The following is a 21,207-nucleotide window of genomic DNA, read 5'->3' on the forward strand; positions in this document are numbered from 1 at the left end:
TCCACTTGGCAGAGTTTTTTTTTTTTTTTTTTTTTGCTTAATTCAAGACTTTTTTTTGCTTAATTCCTATCTAAATTTGTCATCATATTACTACTATGACACTAATTCCAGTCTGAAGTCCTTCATGCCTTCAGGCTTAATAAAGTCAACATATGCTCATGCCGTGCAAGAAAAGTGAGGACTTCCAAACTTTCCAGACAGTGAAGGACAGTTGTGGAGGTACTAAGAGTTCAAGGTTTAGCCTTTTATTGTATAACTGGATGATTGAATTTCTTGGCAGGGGATTCATTAAAATGATAATTCTTATTTATGAAGCCCTTTAAAAAATTTAAATACTCTCCGTGTACTGCTTCCTATTAATTAACTTTTTTCCCTCTCATTTTCTTTCTTTCTCCTCTCTACTTCTTTCTTTACTTCCTACTGAACTTGACACACTAATAGGTTATGAATAATTCTGTTTCAGTTTAGACGGCAATTAGCCACAACGCCACAGGCCATTCTTCTTCTCTAGTGGAGTGGTGATTTAAGACCCAGTTGGGTTAGGGTGCTCCAACTTTCCCACAACCGCATCATTCAATTCTTCTCACCTAAATGCTGAAACAAGAGACGGTTAACTGAGGAAATCCTCCCCCATTGATAATGTGTTACTGACGTCGAGGAAGGAGGGGTACGTCGAATGAGGCATGAGGGTGGTATGAACCCTTTCATGCATAGTGGTCACTCCAGTGGACAGTTCTTCTCCAGATGTTCTCTTGTATATTCATGGTGTTTGTTGTTTTAGCTCCATATCAGCCAACACAGTGGACGCTTATGCTTCATCCCATACACTGACATTCATACCGTTACTGTAACTTTCCTGATCTTTTATCTAAATCAATTGCTTATTGTTATTAGACTGTAATTTACAGAGTTTTTTTTTCTTCTTTTTTTTATTTGCATGTTATCTGAGTGAGTACTAACTAATATTATAGTATGTTCAAATGTGAGAAAACATCATATTAGCAGCATTAATCAAGCAAAAAATCATTGAATTAAGTCAAAAATTTTGAATTAAGCTAATAATAATAATAATAATAATAATAATAATAATAATAATAATAATAATAATAAAGCAAAAAAACTGAATAAAGCAAAAAAAATCTTGAATTCAGCCAAAAAATCTTGAATTAAGCAAAAGACATCTTGAATTAAGCAGCAAAAACAACAAAAAAAATTGAATCAAGCAAAAAACCTCATTGAATTAAGCCAAAAATCTTGAATTAAGCAAATAATAATAATAATAATAATAATAATAATAATAATAATAATAATAATAATAATAATAATAATAATGCAGAAAAAATTTAATTAAGCAAAAAAAAATCTTGAATTCAGCCAAAAAATCTTGAATTAAGCAAAACATCTTGAATTAAGCAAATAATAATAATAATAATAATAATAATAATTGAAACTCTGCACTGCAACTTTTACTTTAATATGTGTGTGTTTTTATTTTTATTTTATTCTATTCTATTTTATTTATTTATTTATTTATTTATTTTTTGATTTTATGTGTTGTTTTCTTACTTGCTGTTTTTAATCACCTTTTATATGTTTCTTTTATAATGTTTTAAATGTTTTTCGTTTCTTTTATTTCAATGTCCTGTGTGAAGCACCTTGAATTGCCTTGTAATTGCCTAATAATAATAATAATAATAATAATAATAATAATAATAATAATAATAATAATAATAATAATAATAAAAAGCAAAAAAATCTTGAATTCAGCCAAAAAAATCTTGAATTAAGCAAAAAAAACAAACAAACAAACAAAAAAAACCCAACAAACACAGGAAGTATTCATCATTGAACCTCTAACCCTAGCAAATATCTAAGGAATCAGAAATGATCACTTCACTCTTGTATTATATTTTTACCACCTCTGTTTAAACACGCCATTACAGAGACTCACGAAACAAAGGAGCAACTGAATATGCAACTCAATAGAAATATTCATTCAATGAAAAAACTAATAAAAAGTGTCAAACACACCATAACTGTGCTATATAAAGAGAACAACACTTCTTATTAGCTCAGAACACTGTAAAACACATAAAAAATGTCCTGAATTAGAGAAAAAAAAAGTCTAAACTAAATAAAACTAAACTAGAATGAAAAATCCAAAACTATTAGAACCTTGACTGTCACACAGCGTCTCTCACCAGAAAATCTTGGCTATTGTTAATTAGCCAGAGGACCACATGGAGACGACGAGTCTGTTTCTGCTGGAATTGATACATCAGAGGCAAAGAAAAGCATCTGTCGTTAGAAAAGGACATAAACGCGATAATTACAGCCCAGACCGAGCTAAAGGCAGAGACGCTCCGACGGTGATTGGAGAAAATTTCATGGTAACTCAGTGAATAATGGTAATAATGACCCATTTCAGTGTGTTTGAAGTATGAAGAGTACACTGATGGAAAAACCAGACAGACAGACGGACGGACAGACAGATAAATAAATAAATAGATAGATACACTGTAAAAAAAAAAAAAAAAAAAAAAAAAATTCCAGCAGCAGGGGTGCTAAAAAAACCACTGTAAAATAACGGAAAATAACCATCTCATAAATATACGGTAATTTTCCATAATTAAAATACAGTTTTTTGCCGTAACTTTGCATGATATTTTGCATATTTTTTTTGACTTTTTAATGTTTAATAAAGAATATTTACATGTATTAAAACAATCAAATTACCAATAAATATATATATAAAATTTTCAATGAGACTCAGTTGTACAATCCACTGATAAAAACTGTATTCGGACAGTTTATCAGTGTTTACACATGTTATACATTCACATTTTTTTTTGACTTTTTAATGTTTAAAAAAGAATATTTTCATGTTTTAAAATAATCAAATTATCTATCTATCTATCTATCTATCTATCTATCTATCTATCTATCTATCTATCTATCTATCTATCTATCTATCTATCTATCTATCTATCTATCTATCTATCTATCTAAATAATTTTCAATGAGATTTAGTTGTCCAATCCACTGATAAAAACTGTATTTGGACAGTTTATCAGTGCTTATACATGTTATACATTCACAAAAATACATTTATTCAACATTTTTGTTGTGAAACCTCCTGTAATTACACAAGATATTTGTCAATTAACAAAAAAGTCTTGTTAAACTTACAGAACAAATTCTTCTTTCATGGTTAATTGTCAGTAATTTTATCTCGTTTTATTTATTTTTTTTTTTTTTTACAGTATTAAACTTTAAATTAACAATTTAATCTCATAAATAGAAATAAATTTTTGGTGAAATTACGAAGCATTTGTAAATGTATTTTAACTGTTTTTTTTTCTGTGAAAAAAGAAAAACTTTCTTTTAAAAAATGCAAATTTTATGGTTATTCACAGTTACAGTTTTTTCATGTTATTTTACAGTTGACGTGTAAAATCACAGTCTATTTTTGTCTTTTATTTGATATTTTCCTGTAAAAATACAGGAAAAAATCTGTCAAATAAACAGTGAAAATTCGGTTAAATTACAGATTTTTTTTTTTTTTTTTTTTTTTTACAGCGTAATAAAAGTGTGTTTAGTAAAATATGACCCCTTTAATATGACATTTATTGGATGTCACAGTTTGGCCAAATACAATTCCACTGTTCACCTCAAATAAATGACTTGAGCGAAAACATTCCTGCTGTCTGTCAGTCATCATAAGTTGAACAATCCACTGATAAAAACTGTATTTGGACAGTTTATCAGTGCTTATACATGTTATACATTCACAAAAATACACTTATTCAACATTTTTGTTGTGAAACCTCCTGTAATTACACAAGATATTTGTCAATTAACAAACAAGTCTGGTTAAACTTACAGAACAAATACTTCTTTTACAGTTAATTGTCAGTAATTTTATCTTGTTTTATTTATTTATTTTTTTTTACAGTATTAAACTTTAAATTAACAATTTAATCTCAAATAGAGATGAATTTTTTGTGAAATTACGATACATTTGTAAATGTATTTTAACTGTATTTTTCTGTGAAAAAAGACAACATTTCTTTTAAAAAATGGAAATTTTATGGTTATTCACAGTTACAGTTTTTTCATGTTATTTTCCAGTTGACGTGTAAAATCACAGTCTATTTTTGTCATTTCATTGATATTTTCCTGTATCTTAAAAATACAGGAAAAATCTGGAAAATAAACGGTGAAAATTCGGTTAAATTAGAGATTTTTTTTTTTTTTTTTTTTTACAGTGTAATAAAAGTGTGTTTAGTAAAATATGACCCATTTAATATGACATTTATTGGATGTCACAGTTTGGCCAAATACAATTCCACTGTTGACCTCAAATAAATGACTTGAGCGAAAACATTCCTGCTGTCTGTCAGTCATCATAAGTTGAACAATCCACTGATAAAAACTGTATTTGGACAGTTTATCAGTGCTTATACATGTTATACATTCACAAAAATACATTTATTCAACATTTTTGTTGTGAAACCTCCTGTAATTACACAAGATATTTGTCAATTAACAAACAAGTCTTGTTAAACTTACAGAACAAATACTTATTTAATTGTTAATCGTCAGTAATTTTATCTCGTTTTATTAGTTTGTTTTTTGTTTTTTTTTTACAGTATGAAACTTTAAATTAATTTAATCTCATAAATAGAAATGGATTTTTTGTGAAATTACGATGCATTTATAAATGTATTTTAACTGTATTTTTCTGTGAAAAACGGAAATATTTCTTTTAAAAAATAGAAATTTTATGGTTATCATTACAGTTTTTTCATGTTAGTTACATTTGACATGTAAAATCACAGTCTATTTTTGTCATTTCATTGTCATTTCATTGATATTGATATTATTTCCTGTATCTTAAAAATACAGGAAAATCTGTAGAATAAACAGTGAAAATTCTGTTAAATTATAGATTTTTTTTTTTTTTTTTTTTTTTTTTTTTTTTTTCAGTGTAAATAGACAGGCAGAATTAAGGTAGAAAAAAAAAAAAAAAAATTGTCTTCTGTATTCGCCTACAAAACTAGAGAGCCTTGATATATCTGACAAATCTCTACCAGTGTTGAACATTTGCTGCTCGTGCCAAAAGCTCTTAAATTTCCTGTTGCATTGATTTTTGACCGCACACCCACAGGATTAGGAATATTCAGTTCTTAGTTAAAAAAAAAAAAAAAAAAAAGAAGAAATAAAAAAGGCAGCGTTGTATTAATCTGAAAAATCAGCTCTTTCTCTTTGGTAATATCCACATTTAATTTAGTGTTGTTTCTGTTTTTGTTTTGAACGCTGCACAAATAGATGTTTTCAACTGATCGGAGGTGTAAAGAAATCAAATAATTTTTAATCTATTGAGTCCTGTTTCAAAATCACAAACATGAGAGACAAAGTGGAATACAGATGAGTTTATATTCACCGTGGAAACAAAGAAAACATCCCAGTCTCTCCTAAAAATCTGTTTAATACATGGTTCTTCATCCAAACAGTAATGGTTTACCTGCTCAGTTATTTCATCATAAAAACACACAATTTAAAGTCAAATCCCACCCCACACTGTCCCCCAAAACCTGAAATATAGTTTTAAAGTGTAGCTTCATCTTGTATTGCCTATAATGGTTGTTACATACTGTAGTTGTTTTTCATTTTCGTCAATTCATTATTGTGCTGATAATGATAATTAGGGTATTTGGTGCTCCCATCATCACTTGTATTGTATGAGGATAATGGCAGCACTGTGGATGCAGCCAGTTTCTGGAACAAGAAGGTAAACAAACAACGGAGGCCAAATCGATGCAAACAATTCAGACTGTCTTCACTGCAAAAAACTGCAAAAAAAAGTGTGTTTTTCTCATTTCTAGTCAACATATGTCATCGCACTGAAAATAAGACAGAATCACCTAAAGAGGAACTTTTCAGTGAGATATAAGAACAGATTTTTAAACAACAGAGCTGGAAAATATGATTTCAAGAAATTTTACCAAGATCATTTTCACTTGTTCCACTGGAAGATTTTTTATTTTTTTTGCTTAATTCATTTTTTTTTTTTTTTTTGCTTAATTCAATATATATATATATATATATATATATATATATATATATATATATATATATATATATATATATATATATATATATATATTTTTTTTTTTTTTTTTTTTTTTTTTTTTTTTGCTTAATTCATGATTTTTTTTTTTTGCTTCGTTCAAGATTTTTTTCTTAATTTAAAGACTTTTTTTCTTGCTTAGTTGAAGTTTTTTTTGTTTTTTTACTTAATTCAAGATGTTTTTTTTTTGCTTATTTCACTTTTTTTTTTGCTTAATTCAATATATATATTTTTTTGCTTAATTCAATATTTGTTTTGCTTAATTCAAGATGTTTTGTTTGCTTAATTTAAGTTTGTTTTTTGTTTTTTTTGCTTAATTCAAGTTTTTTTTTTTTACTTAATTCAAGATTTTTTTTTGCTTAATTCAAGTTTTGTTTTTTGTTTTTTTGCTTAATTCAAGTTTTTTTTTGTTTTGCTTAATTCAAGTTTTTTTTGTTTTTTTTTTGCTTAATTCAAGGTTGTTGTTGTTTTTTTTATTTTTTTTTTTTGCTTAATTCAAGATTTTTTTTTTTTTTCTCAATTCAAGATGTTTTGTTTGCTTAATTCAAGTTGTTGTTGTTGTTTTTTTTTTGCTTAATTCAAGTTTTTTTTTTTTTTTTTTTTTTAACTTAATTCAAGGTTTTTTTCTTAATTCAAGATTTTTTTTTGCGCTTAATTCAATATTTTTTGCCTAATTCAAATGTTTTATTGTTTTGCTTCATTCAAGATTTTTTTTTTTTTTTTTTTTTTTTTTTTTTTTTTTCTGCTTAATTCAAAGGTTTTTTCTTTGCTTAATTCAATTTTTTTTGTGCTTAATTCAAGATTTTTTTTTTTTTTTGGCTTAATTCAAGGTTTTTTGCTAAATGCAAGGTTTTTTTTTTTCTTTTGCTTAATTCAAGCAAGAAATCTGCCAATGAAACAAGTGAAAATTATCTTGGTAAGATTTCTTGAAGTAAGACTTTCAAGATCTATTGTCTAAAAATAAGTTACTCTTTAGTAGGAGTGTGTATTGGCAAGAATCTTGTGATACATTACAATATACACAATATAAAATACTAGGATCACGATATGATATATCATGATACTGGTAAAAAGGCAATTTTTTGTTTCTTTTTTTAAAATGATTATTTCCTTGAAGAACTGAATTACACCGGACATATAAACAAATACTAAACATATTTTTATTTGATCAGAACAGGAGCTAATGTTATATCACAAAATGTTCCTGTGTTAAAACTTAAATTATATTTTACAGACATTACAGTTTATGATCCTGCTCAAATGTTCATTTTCTATTAGTTCAGAACTAACACCATAACATTATTTTTGTCCCAACAAAGGATCTAACATCTGCCTCTCTCAGTAAAAGTGCTTTTAGGATGCTTCAAATAACCATTATTTAATGAAACAGTGTTAAATAATGAGAAATAAAATATAAACTAAAATAGAAAAACAAAAAACAAAAATGAACCTCTGCCATATTTGGATTTGAATAAATGCCTATATTTTAATATTGGTGCAGTATCATGAAATGAAATATCGTGAAATATTGCAGAACTGATATTTTCTAACACCCCTACTCTTTAAGTGATTATATCTTATTTTAAGTGTGATGAGATATTTTGACAAGAAATGAGAAAAATACACTTGGTAAGATTTGGATTTTTTCCAGTGTTGTGGTTTGGAAAACTCTTAAAGTGTTCTTGAGTCACACAAGCTGAACAATATGGATTGTCAGTCCTTCAAAGTGAACTTGAGGTGGTATTCAATCACTTCTCCACATTTACACTAGTGCAGAGCAGAACACTGTGTGCTCCTGCCCAGTGTCATGGAACAGACAACCCGGCCTGAAAACCCACAGAACACATTATGTGAGGGCATTGTGAGGATTTTCAGACGCAGCGCTGGTCGTTCCATTATGACACACTGAGCGTCACATCTGAAACCCAGAGAACACTGTGGAATGGCCGATACCCTACACTGTAAAAAAAAAAAAAAAAAAAGAAAGTAATTTAACAGAATTTTCACTGTTTATTTTACAGATTTTTCCTGTATTTTTAAGATACAGGAAAATATCAATGAAATGAAAAAAATAGACTGTGATTTTACATGTCAAATGTAAAATAACATGAAAAAACTGTAACTGTGAATAACCATAAAATTTCCATTTTTTAAAAGATTTTGTTTTTTTTTTTCACAGAAAAATATAGTTAAAATACATATGCAAATGTATCATAATCTCACAAATATGTTTTTTTCTATTTATGAGATTAAACTGTTCATTTAAAATTTAATACTGTAAAAAGAAAATAATAATAAAACGAGATAAAATTACTGACAATTAACCTTTAAAGAAGTATTTGTTATGCAAGTTCAACAAGACTTGTTTGTTAATTGACAAATATGTGTAATTACAGGAGGTTTCGCAAGAAAAATGTTAAATAAATGTATTTTTGTGAATGTATAACATGTATAAGCACTGATAAACTGTCCAAATACAGTTTTTATTAGTGGATTGTACAACTGAGTCTCATTGAAAATTATTTATACATATATTTATAGGTAATTTGAATGTTTTAATACATGTAAATATTCTTTATTAAACATTAAAAAGTAAAAAAAAAAAAAAAAAAGCAAAATCTCATGTAAAGTTAGGGCAAAAAAACTGTATTTTAATTATGGAAAATTGCTGTATTTTTATGAGATGGTTATTTTCCGTTATTTACAGTATTATTTGCTGGAAAAATACCTTTTTTTTTTTTTTTTTTTTTTTAATAGTGTAGCATAATAACCTACAAAAAATAATGACTCCATATTACACTAAATAATGACAACTTCAAATTTTTGTCTTTGCTTTAGTGCAAAAAATAACATTAAATGATGAAAATATTTACATTTACAAATGATCCTGTAACAATAAAATGCGAATAACCTGAACAAATATGAGAAATGTGAAATGTCTAAAGAAAATTAAGCACAATTTAAACAATTTTTCAACTTAGTCTCATTGAAAATTATATATATATATATATATATATATATATATATATATATATATATATATATATATATATATATATATATATTTATAGGTAATTTGATTGGTTAGATACATGTAAATATTCTTTATTAAACATTAAAAAGTCCAAAAAAATATGCAAAATCTCATGTAAAGTTAGGGCAAAAACTGTATTTTAATTACAGAAAATTACCATATCTTTATGAGATGGTTATTTTCCGTTATGTAACAATGTTTTTTCGGCACCCCTGCTGCCGGAATAATATTGTTTTTTTACTTTTTTTTTTTTTTTTACAGTGTACAATCGGGCTTATATTGTGTTGTCTGAACCTTCTAGCACTATTGGGTAAACTTCTTTATTGTTCGCCAAAAGTCGCTGCATTGTACTATCAGGTTTAAAGCATCTCCCCTCTGGCAACTTGCATCAAACTTGAAACCAAACACTTTTATGAAAGATCATGAGGGTTTTGTGTCCTGCCTACGGGCCTGAACCGCATCCAGTATTTTCAGTCTTTGGTATACTGTCCAACCAGCCCACTTTGAACAATTCCACCATGTCCCACCACATCCCTGGTCTGATGTTTTCTTGGCTTTAAAATGTAGATAGAAGGTGATGGTACTCACACATAACAGTAAGAAAAACATTCCCTGAAGCCAGGACAACCTTCTCCCTCGTTGCCCGGTCGTAAATACCAACATGGCATTCATAAGGCCCGTTGTCTGAGATCCGTACTTCTGGGAGCCTGCAAAATTAAAAGAAATATTATGCAGGTTATTACACATCTGTTCATCTGAAGCAGTGTTATTGCATTATATCAGAGGAGGGAGGAAGTCACACATGAGCAAACAGCAAGTAGGGTTTTAGTTTGTGTGAAGTTTCCATAAAGCAAGTTCATTCAGGGTTACTCAGTAGGCATATACCAAATAAATAAATAAGAAAGATAATATATTGTACAAATTCTGCATAACAAATCTTCTTTTATAATTATTTTAAACTAGAAAAGCACTCTGAGAGCGCAGACCTCCGCCAAGGCAAATCAGTGCCCCCCCCCCCCGGATCACCACCAAAATTTAATCACTTGTTCCTTGTGCCAGTATCAATATTTCCTGAAATTTTCATCCAAATCTGTCCAGAACTTTTTGAAAGATCCGGATCAGTCTTTGCCATTTGATAGAACACCCCATTGTAAATCCCTGAGTCAAATTGCATGAGATTTGCACAATTCCCCCATATTGTGATTTCCACCATAAATATTAGTCCCATATTTATTTGACCTATATTTTAAGATTCCTTGACCATGAAAACATACCATTAGCAACTGGATTCAGAATTATGTCCTTATTAGTTCAGTAGTTATTCACGAAAATCACATTTCTCGTAATGGCGGTTTTCTTCTGGATCTAGCTCCTTAAGTATTAAAGCTACATGAAATCCGGTGGCATACTCCCGATGCGGAACTGACTGAGCTACACGATGGCGCTTGTCAGAAATTTCTACCTTTAATATTAAAGGCACAGTAGGCCAAAAAGTAAGGGCAGAATCGATAAATTCTTATAGATTTCCATCCCTACTAATAACAAATTTCTCCATCAAAAGGACAAAGGAGGCAGCAGGACACTCTTTAAGACAGTAGAGACAAAAAGGATTCTATTGTTGATAAAACAAATGAATTTGTCCACGAACAGAAAACTTCATCTTTTCCAACTTTAAAAAGAAAAGTAAATCATGCACCCATTCCACACAGGTGGGTGGCAGAGGTTCCTTCCACTTAACCCTTTCATGCATAGTGGTCACTACAGTGGACAGTTCCTCTACAGCTGTTCTCTTGTATATTCATGGGTTTAGTTGTTTTAGTTCCATATCAGCCAACACAGTGGACACTTATGCACCATCTCATAAACTGTAATTCATACCATTATTGTAACTTTGCTGTTCTTGATTGGTTCTTGAGTGGAAATCAATTGTTAATATTTATTTTTTTGCATATTATCTCCATAAAGTGAATAATGACTAGTATTAGAATATGTGAAAATGTGAGAAAACATCAGATTAGCTGCAATAAACATGGTTTCCTTTCACTGTTTTTATATCAATTTATGATATTGGGTTTTAAATACATGTTTCTTTGCTTCAAGAATAAAATTCATGGTGTAGCTGAGTGGACATTTTTGTAACTCCATGAAAAACAGTTTGATTTAAAAAAAAAAAAAAAATTCAATCACATTGTTTTTTTTTTTTTCATGTCTAAAGAGGAATAAAAACACTCAGGAAAAAAAAAATCTTGATTAAGGTTCTAATAATTCATGCATGAAAGGGTTAAAGACAATATATAAGACAAGATATACTTTGCTTTTTTTTATTTTGTGCTGACAATGTATAGTTGTTTTTTTTGTTTTGTTTTTACGTTACCATGTCTGAACAAAATAAAAAAAAGCATAATTACATTAACAGGAGACAAAATGAATGTCATTAAACTTGAAAAAAAAAAGCTATCCAGTCACTTTGGATTCGTGCAAAACAAATCTGACCAAATCTACAAAAATTCATCTGTGTTTTTAAAAGTATCCTGGAGAATGCTGTGAAGGAAGAATGTCAGTTTTATTTAAGAGGGCATTATGGTTGAATAATTGTGATTCTATTTTATTTATAGTTCATTGTGTATCTTATATGTGTTTTATATAGTTTTGACTATTTTTTTTTAATTTTTTTTTTTTTTTTTTTTTTTTTGTTTTATGGCTGCTACCTTGGCCAGGTCTATCATGCAAAAAACATTTCGGTAACACTTTACTTGAAGGTCTAGTTTATAATGCATTAAGCACACATTCATAAGACATTATAATGCATTTATAACGCATTATAAAAGTCATTACAACAGTTTATGATCATGTACAATAACTTATACCAAGGCTAATACAGTATTATAAGTTTAGGCATAATGTATTATAAATTCAGCTTTCATAATGTTTTATACATCCATACCAAAGTGACAACAGTGTTTGTAGGAAGAACCTCAAGTCCTCAGTTACATAACACATTATCAATTGTATGATATAACACAAAAATGATGACTTACGAGCAGTATCTTCTGGCTGTAAGTAAACCGTAAGTCAAAAATTATACTTCAAAGTGTTCTTAATAACTCTTTATTTTGCAAAAACAAAACATTAAAAGAACAGAGACAGTAAATAGAAGTGTTACATGTTGCTTTGTACATAAATAAAAAAATAATGTGGCAACTCTAAATCTTTGTTAACCCTGCGGTATCCCGTCCACCAAGGCCCTTACTAAGCACCAAGTGTGCCTTTTCCGCACACTTGTGGAATAATGTCAAAAAAAATTTCATACAGTTTGTTTTTAATTCTTTTACACTTTTTTTCTATTTCATCAACCTGAGCCATGAATAAAAATACCAAATACTTAATAACTGTCACATTTTTTAACCCTTTAAATGCCGTGTTTGTAATGTAAACAAACCATTTTTTTGGATGCAAAAAACAAAACAAAAAAAATTGTCTATATACTACATAAAAAGTGGATCACATATTATTTGATTTTTTCATCCTGGCATATGTCAATGATTAACTCCAACATTGGTTAATTTGCATGGTTATTTTTGGCGCTAGGTCAAATGTTCAAAAATACTAGCATCTGTCTACAAGTGTGCGTAAAATGCACACCTATAAATCAAACTATTAATTATTATATATTGATTTATTTTTCTGCTCTAATTTGATTTTATTTTTGTAAATCAAGGTCAGCACTAATCATACATATCAAATGGAAGAAATAGTGCGTTTTAGGCACACTTGGGAGACAGATGCTAGTCTTGTAATTTTCTTTTGTTTACAATGTGCACATTTTAGTTGGTGGCCAGAATTTTAAAGATCATGCAAAAATGAGCAACTTTTGAATTCTAACCTTATTTAAATTGTGAAAAATAATATGAAGTTTTTTAAAACGAAGTGTAAAGTATGCCTCAAAGGCGCACCCAGATACCGGAGGGTTAATTCAAACACATACTTTTTTTTTTTTTTTAATAAATATGAAATCCCTAAAACAGATGGCTATAGGGACCAGTTACAAAACTTAACAAAAGTTCTCCACCTAAAAAAATAAATTCCTTCCCACTGCTTTGGTATGGATGTATAAAACATTATGAAAGCTGAATTTATAATACATTATTCCTACACTTATAATACTTTAACAACCTTGGTATAACTTGTTGTACATGATCATAAACTGTTGTAATGACTTTTATAATGCATTATAAATGCATTATAATGTCTTATGAATGTGCGCTTAATGCATTATAAACTAGACCTTCAAGTAAAGTGTTACCAAGATTTCTAATCTCAATGGGACTTCCTGATTAAATAAAGGTAAACAAATAAATCCAGAGAAAATTAGAATTATTTTAAAGGCTAATTTTTAATTAGTAAATGATAAAAAAATGAAAAAAAAAAAAAAAGTTTCCAAGACAAGTAAAGTCATCGTTCAGGTCAAGCAAGTAACAAGTCAATTCATGCAAATGCGTACAGGAAAAGTGGAGGCATCGATTATAAGCCTCGAAAATAAACAACGATGACAAGTGGAGCTGGGAAAATTAAATACAGACCTATAGATCCAAATGGCTCCCGAGTGAAAACAAAGGTCGATGTTTCTGTGAGTTTCTTTACACAAACAAATATAAAAGCTTTAAAAAACTGAACTGTACTGACTAAAACATTCACTGACAGTGGTGGAAAAAAAATGAACTTTTTTTTACTCGGGGCCCATTTTCCTGCACAATGAACACTGACTTTTCACCCTTACATGACATTTGAATGATTATACTTCGTCTGAATCCCACTTTTATTGATGTAAAAAAAATGCACAAACCAACATTACTCGGGTACATTATACATATTTCATTTTCAAAATCAAAAAAAAAAACAAAAAAAAAAACAACCTCTATGTGTCATGAGATAACTTTTGTTATGATTTGGCGCTATAGAAATAAAATTTGAATTTGTTATTTCATTATATTCATTACATGACATTTGAATGATTATACTTAGTCTGGATTCCACTTTTATTGATGTACGTTTCAGAATACAGTAATTTCACTTTTTTTTTTTTTTTTTTTACTTAAGTTTTTATTGAAATTTTCTACACATATTTTTCTACACAAAACAAAAAAAATGCACAAACCAACATTACTCGGGTACATTATACATATTTCATTTTCAAAATAAAAAAAAAAACAAAAAACAAAACAACCTCTATGTGTCATGAGATAACTTTTGTTATGATTTGGCGCTATAGAAATAAAATTCAAATTTGTTACTTCATTATATTCATTGCATACTATTTGAATGATTATACTTCGTCTGGATTCCACTTTTATTGATGTACGTTTCAGAATACAGTAATTTCACTTTTTTTTTTTCACTTAAGTTTTTATTGAAATTTTCTACACATATTTAACAAAACAAAAAAATGCACAAACCAACATTACTTGGGTACATTATACATATTTCATTTTCAAAATTTACAAAAAACAAAAAACCTCTATGTGTCATGAGACAACTTTTGTTATGATTTGGCGCTATAGAAAAAAAATTGAATTTGTTATTTCATTATATTCGCATTATCCAGTCTTTCCACCATTTTGAGCTCTCTTTGTTTGGTTTCTGTTTTTATCTGCTGTATGTAAGTGTCTTTGAGTTCCATGAAAAGCACTATACAAATAAAATTAATTATTATTATCATTATTATTATTATTATTATTATTATTATTATTATTATTATTATTATTATTATTACTACAAATTGAAGAAGACTTTTTTTTTTTTACTTAAACTTTTATTGTTTTTTCAACAAACAAACAGAAAAACAGGCCAATGCTTTGAGTTACATGTCGATGTAGATACCTGTACAATGTGTGGAGGAGAAAAAACAATAATAGTAAGAGAATAAAAAAAACAAAAAATGTTTTTGTTTTTGTTTTTTTTTCAATTTCAACAAGAGAGGGATTCATGTAGCTCCATGAAGAAGACATTTTAAAGTTTTGGTCCAGGTTGTTCCTGTGGTGGAAAAATTTACTTGTTATATTTTATACTTTTAATATTTTATACTGTTAGTACATCTTCTTTTAATGCTGAGTCATTCTTCATGCATATGCTTATGTGTGATGTTTACCACTCTGTAACACCCCCGACTCGGGAACGGAGTTCTTACCTTGAGTTAAAACCTAAACACCTAAATGTTTGGATATGTGATGGCGCCTGCATGCTAGATATTATTTAAACAAGGTAAGGAACCGGAAGGACTGGTATGGAGTGGTATGATTTAAATATGGGGTTGTCATTTGGGTGTCACCATTGGGGGGGTTGGATTTTTGGTCTATATAATCTTTAATATTTTCATGGTTAATCAGACTTCACTTACAGAGTTTCTCTGAGGTTGACTTCTCAATAAATGCATTTATTTATTTTAACTCTAACTTTCTCTCCTCCTCTTTGTGTGTGGGTTATCGGTTGAACATTTCCACAACATTCCACAAGTGTATCTCTCTAACAGAGATAAACTGACTTTTTAAGTTTATTCTACACTTAATTTTCCCCTTAAATTGTCGTGACTTCGCCTGGGCTTAAACATCTCCTGTAGACTTTTACTTTTAGTCATAGCAGTGATCTACTTCTACCACTGCTGTCATACTTTTGCATCAAACAATGTAAATGTATTCCATCTATTAAAATGTTTTTAGTGTCAATAAATACTGTTAGTATTAATGATAGACTAGTTTATTAATAATAGACAACTGTATTCTTCATTCCTTCTCTGTCTCTTATTTTGATTGGAAGCTGCTTTATAATTATTGATTCAAACTGCATCATTTTTTCAATAATCAATGACCTTTCGCTATTTTTCTGAGAAGGATGTCTTATCATTTGCCGCAAGTCTGAGTCAAGTCAAGCCTTAAAACCACTTGTATTCAAGTAAGTCCTACAAATTGAAACCTAAGTTATTTAATTCAAGTCCCACAACTGTGTAGTGCATTAGTGCATTGCAAGAAAACATTAACATTCATAGGCATAAATTCACAAGTGACTGAATAATTTCAAGCCTAATTCAGGTCAATCATCAGACACTTAACTTATTCACAATACAAAATGTATTTTGCTCCACAACTTCGGGCAATGATGGTGATTATTCAGATACTCAAGGGCTGTTCTAACTTAATGAAGTGTCAGAAGACACTTGTTACCTTCTGCTCATCAGGAAAAGGCAGACCGGAGACCAAATATTTGATTTATAAAAGGCTCCAGAATATTTTAACACCTTCTTTGGTTGTATAATGAATGTGTGTACTTTAATTCATACTCAAATCAAACACGGTACACTGTAAAAAAAAAAAAAAAAAAAGAAAAATCTTTAATTAAACAGAATTTTCACTGTTTATTTTACAGATTTTTCCTGTATTTTTAAGATACAGGAAAATATCAATGAAATGACAAAAATAGACTGTGATTTTACATGTCAAATGTAAAATAACATGAAAAAACTGTAACTGTGAATAACCAAAAAAATTCAATTTTTTAAAAGAAATGTTTTCTTTTTTCACAGAAAAATACAGTTAAAATACATTTGCAAATGTATTGTAATTCCACAAATATTCATTTTCTATTTATGAGATGAAACTGTTAATTTAAAGTTTAATACTGTAAAAAAAAAAAAAAAAAATAAGAATAAGAATAAAACGAGATACAGTTACTGACAATTAACCATTAAAGAAGTATTTGTTCTGTAAGTTTAACCAGACTTGTTTGTTAATTGACAAATATCTTGTGTAATTAGAGGAGGTTACACAACAAAAATGTTGAATAAATGTATTTTTGTGAATGTATAACATGTATAAGCACTGATAAACTGTCAAAATATAGATTTTATCAATGGATTGTACAATTTAGTCTCATTGAAAATTATTTATATATACATTTATAGGTAATTTGATTGTTTTAATACATGTAAATATTCTTTATTAAACATCAAAAAGTCTCCAAAAAAAAAGCAAAATGTCATGTAAAGTTACGGCAAAAAACTGTATTTTAATTATGGAAAATTATTTTTAATTATTTTTCTGAGAAGGCTATTTTCCGTCATTTTCCAATATTTTTTTTTGGCACCCCTGCTGCCAGAACGTTACCGTTTTTTTTTTTTTTTTTTTACAGTGTGACTTATGTTTTATGATTTTTCCAGTCTGATTTTTGTGTTCACCACATTTCTTCAATATATAATTTCATAATTCAGAATTTATCATTCAGATTTTAATCGCATTAAGAATTGAATGTACGACAGTGCATCGAATCTACATGCAAACTCATACTTGTAGACCAAAGCAGCCAAAGCACTTAAAAATACGGCGAAAAGTATCATTTTCTCAAATTTGTAGCAACTTTTACCCTCACTAAGACTTTTTGGCAGCGAAACAACAGCCAACAATTATTCAGTCAGTGATAGCGGATGACCATTTCCAGGGAGCACACTCTGTATTCTGCACTGGGCTAATATGTCAACAGTGATAATCAAAGTGAGACACCGCTAGTCACATTTAGCCCCCGTGATTTATTCCCACAAAACAGGAACAATTGTCCTTGCCACCTGGGTGTTTCAGATGGGACCTGTGTTGGAACAGGGCAGAACGCTCGCAGCAGCCACGCTTTAATGAGTTCAGCTAGTGTGTGTGTGTGTGTGTGTGTGTGTGTGTGTGTGTGTGTGTGTGTGTGTGTGTGTGTGCAGGAGAGATCACTCTTTTGGAGAGAAGTCATCTTTAAAACTTTTTTTTTTTTCCGATCTATTTTGCTCTGCATCATACACTATAACCTCCACTCATAATTTTAATTTAATTTTAATTTAATTTTTTAACACGCATTTTTTTTTTTTTTCCCATGAGGTCTAAGAGTGCTCATACTGGACATGTAAATAATGGTCAGTGGACCACAGGGTGGTAATACCACTAAAGTATTACATTACAACTTTTACTTTGTTTTGAATGAATAAATAAATGAATGGTTTATTTTTTGGTTTGTCCATTAATCACTGCACACAGTACACTGTAAAAACAAAACAAAACAAAACAAAAAAAACAGTAATATTCCGGCAGCTGGGGCACCGAAAAAATACTGTTAAATAACGGAAAATAACCATCTCATCAAAAATATGGTAATTTCCCATAATTAAAATACAGTTTTTTGCCCTAACTTTACATAATTTTTTTTGTTTGTTTGTTTTTTTTACTTTTTAATGTTTAATAAAGAATATTTACTTGTGTTACAACAATCAAATTACCTATAAATAAATATAGAAATAATTTTCAATGAGACTAAGTTGTCCAATCCACTGATGAAAACTGTATTTAGACAGTTTATCAGTGCTTAAACATGTTATACATTCACAAAAATACATTTACTCAACATTTTTGTTGTGAAACCTCGAGTAATTACACAAGATATTTGTCAATTAACAAACAAGTCTTGTTAAACTGACAAAACAAATACTTCTTTAATGGTTAATTGTCAGTAATGTTATCTAGTTTTAATATATATATATATTTTTTTTACAGTTTTAAACTTTAAATTAACAGTTTAATCTCAAAAATAGAAAATAAATATTTGTGAAATTATGATACATTTGCAAATGTATTTTAACTGTATTTTTCTGTGAAAAAAGAAAAAAAATCTTTTAAAAAATGGAAATTTTATGGTTATTCACAATTACAGTTTTGTCGTGTTATTTTACATTTGATGTGTAAAATCACAGTCTGTTTTTGTCATTTCATTGATATTTTCCTGTATCTTAAAAATACAGGAAAAATCTATAAAATAAACGGTAAAAAATCTGTTAAATTACCGATTTTTTTTTTTTACAGTGTATTATTATCCTTGAGATCATATTGCTCTGTATGTGGAACCTGAAGTAAAATGAGTTCAACAGCCTTGACTGCGGAATTTTTGCACTTTACAAATTCATCCCACAGGCCGGATTGGAACTTTTGGTGGGCCGCATTTGGCCCGACATGTTTGAGACCCGTGATTGAGGAGATGATATCATCGTGCACTATTTTCAAACCTGATATTAAAGATCTGAAAAAAAATTCCCCTTCACATTGTGTTGAACAGTGGTGTAATATCGCTGTAAAACCACATCCTCTTGGGGCTTATAGCTTTGATAATGCACGCTACAGCACATTATAATGATATACAGGGCATGCATGTTTGTTTCTTATGTTACTTATTCAATTTTTTTTACTAATGAGAACAAAATATACCCATTCCTAGCCTAATCACAGGAGAGTGTCTGGAAAAAAAAAATCACATATGAACCTCAGGTTATGAACTTGAAAGTATAAAGTAAAATATTTAACACCGACAAATGTTTGACAAAGCTGAGCATATATGAAGAGCGAGCACCTCAAGATATAAAGGGCTGTCCCCACTAAACACTTAGGAACAGGCAGAAAATTGTTAAAATTGTGCTTAATTTTCTTTAGACATTTCAGGTTGTTCATATTTGTTCAGGTTAGTCACATTTAATTGTTACAGGATAGATTGTAAATGTAAATATTTTCATAATTTAATGTTATTTTTTGCACAAAAACAAAGACAGAATTTTGAAGTTGTCATTATTTAGTGTAATATGGAGTTATTATTTTTTGTAGCTTATTATGCTATTATTTTACTGTAGATCATATCGGTCTGTATGTGGAACATGAACTAAAATTAGTTGTTTGTTTTTTTAACTTTATAAATTCATCCCATGGGCTGGATTGGAACCTTTGGTGGGCCACATTTGGCCCCTGGGCCGCATGTTTGAGACCCCTGATTGACAAGACTATTTTCAAACCTGATATTAAAGATCTGAACAAAAATTCCCCTTCACATTGTGTTGAACAGTGGTGTAATATCGCTGTAAAACCACATCCTCTTGGGGCTTATAGCTTTGATAATGCACGCTACAGCACATTATAATGATATACAGGGCATGCATGTTTGTTTCTTATGTTACTTATTCAATTTTTTTTACTAATGAGAACAAAATATACCCATTCCTAGCCTAATCACAGGAGAGTGTCTGGAAAAAAAAAATCACATATGAACCTCAGGTTATGAACTTGAAAGTATAAAGTAAAATATTTAACACCGACAAATGTTTGACAAAGCTGAGCATATATGAAGAGCGAGCACCTCAAGATATAAAGGGCTGTCCCCACTAAACACTTAGGAACAGGCAGAAAATTGTTAAAATTGTGCTTAATTTTCTTTAGACATTTCAGGTTGTTCATATTTGTTAAGGTTAGTCACATTTAATTGTTACAGGATAGTTCGTAAATGTAAATATTTCCATAATTTAGTGTTATTTTTTGCACAAAAACAAAGACAGAATTTTGAAGTTGTCATTATTTAGTGTTATATGGAGTTATTATTTTTTGTAGCTTATTATGCTATTATTTTACTGTAGATCATATCGGTCTGTATGTGGAACCTGAACTAAAATTAGTTGTTTTTTTTTTTTAACTTTATAAATTCATCCCACGGGCCGGATTGGAATCTTTGGTGGGCCACATTTGGCTCCTGGGCCGCATGTTTGAGACCCCTGATTGACGAGACTATTTTCAAACTTGATATTTAAGATCTGAACAAAAATTCCCCTTCACATTGTGTTGAACAGTGGTGTAATATCGCTGTAAAACCACATCCTCTTGGGGCTTATAGCTTTGATAATGCACGCTACAGCACATTATAATGATATACAGGGCATGCATGTTTGTTTCTTATGTTACTTATTCAATTTTTTTTACTAATGAGAGCAAAATATACCCATTCCTAGCCTAATCACAGGAGAGTGTCTGGAAAAAAAAAATCACATATGAACCTCAGGTTATGAACTTGAAAGTATAAAGTAAAATATTTAACACCGACAAATGTTTGACAAAGCTGAGCATATATGAAGAGCGAGCACCTCAAGATATAAAGGGCTGTCCCCACTAAACACTTAGGAACAGGCAGAAAATTGTTAAAATTGTGCTTAATTTTC

The 21,207-nt window shown here is 29.3% G+C and overlaps 1 protein-coding gene across 1 annotated transcript in view; it reads right to left on the reverse strand.

Moving 5' to 3' along the window:
- The window catches only part of igsf21a (immunoglobin superfamily, member 21a), a 747,424-nt gene that overhangs the window by 295,440 nt on the left and 430,777 nt on the right, over positions 1–21,207 (reverse strand). The window contains exon 4 of the mRNA XM_030134531.1: positions 9,756–9,874. Within this exon, the coding sequence (XP_029990391.1) occupies positions 9,756–9,874 (119 nt within the window). The remainder of the gene's footprint in view (positions 1–9,755; positions 9,875–21,207) is intronic.

The sequence above is a fragment of the Sphaeramia orbicularis genome, chromosome 5, assembly GCF_902148855.1.
Source record: "Sphaeramia orbicularis chromosome 5, fSphaOr1.1, whole genome shotgun sequence".
Classification (NCBI taxonomy): Eukaryota; Metazoa; Chordata; class Actinopteri; order Kurtiformes; family Apogonidae; genus Sphaeramia; species Sphaeramia orbicularis.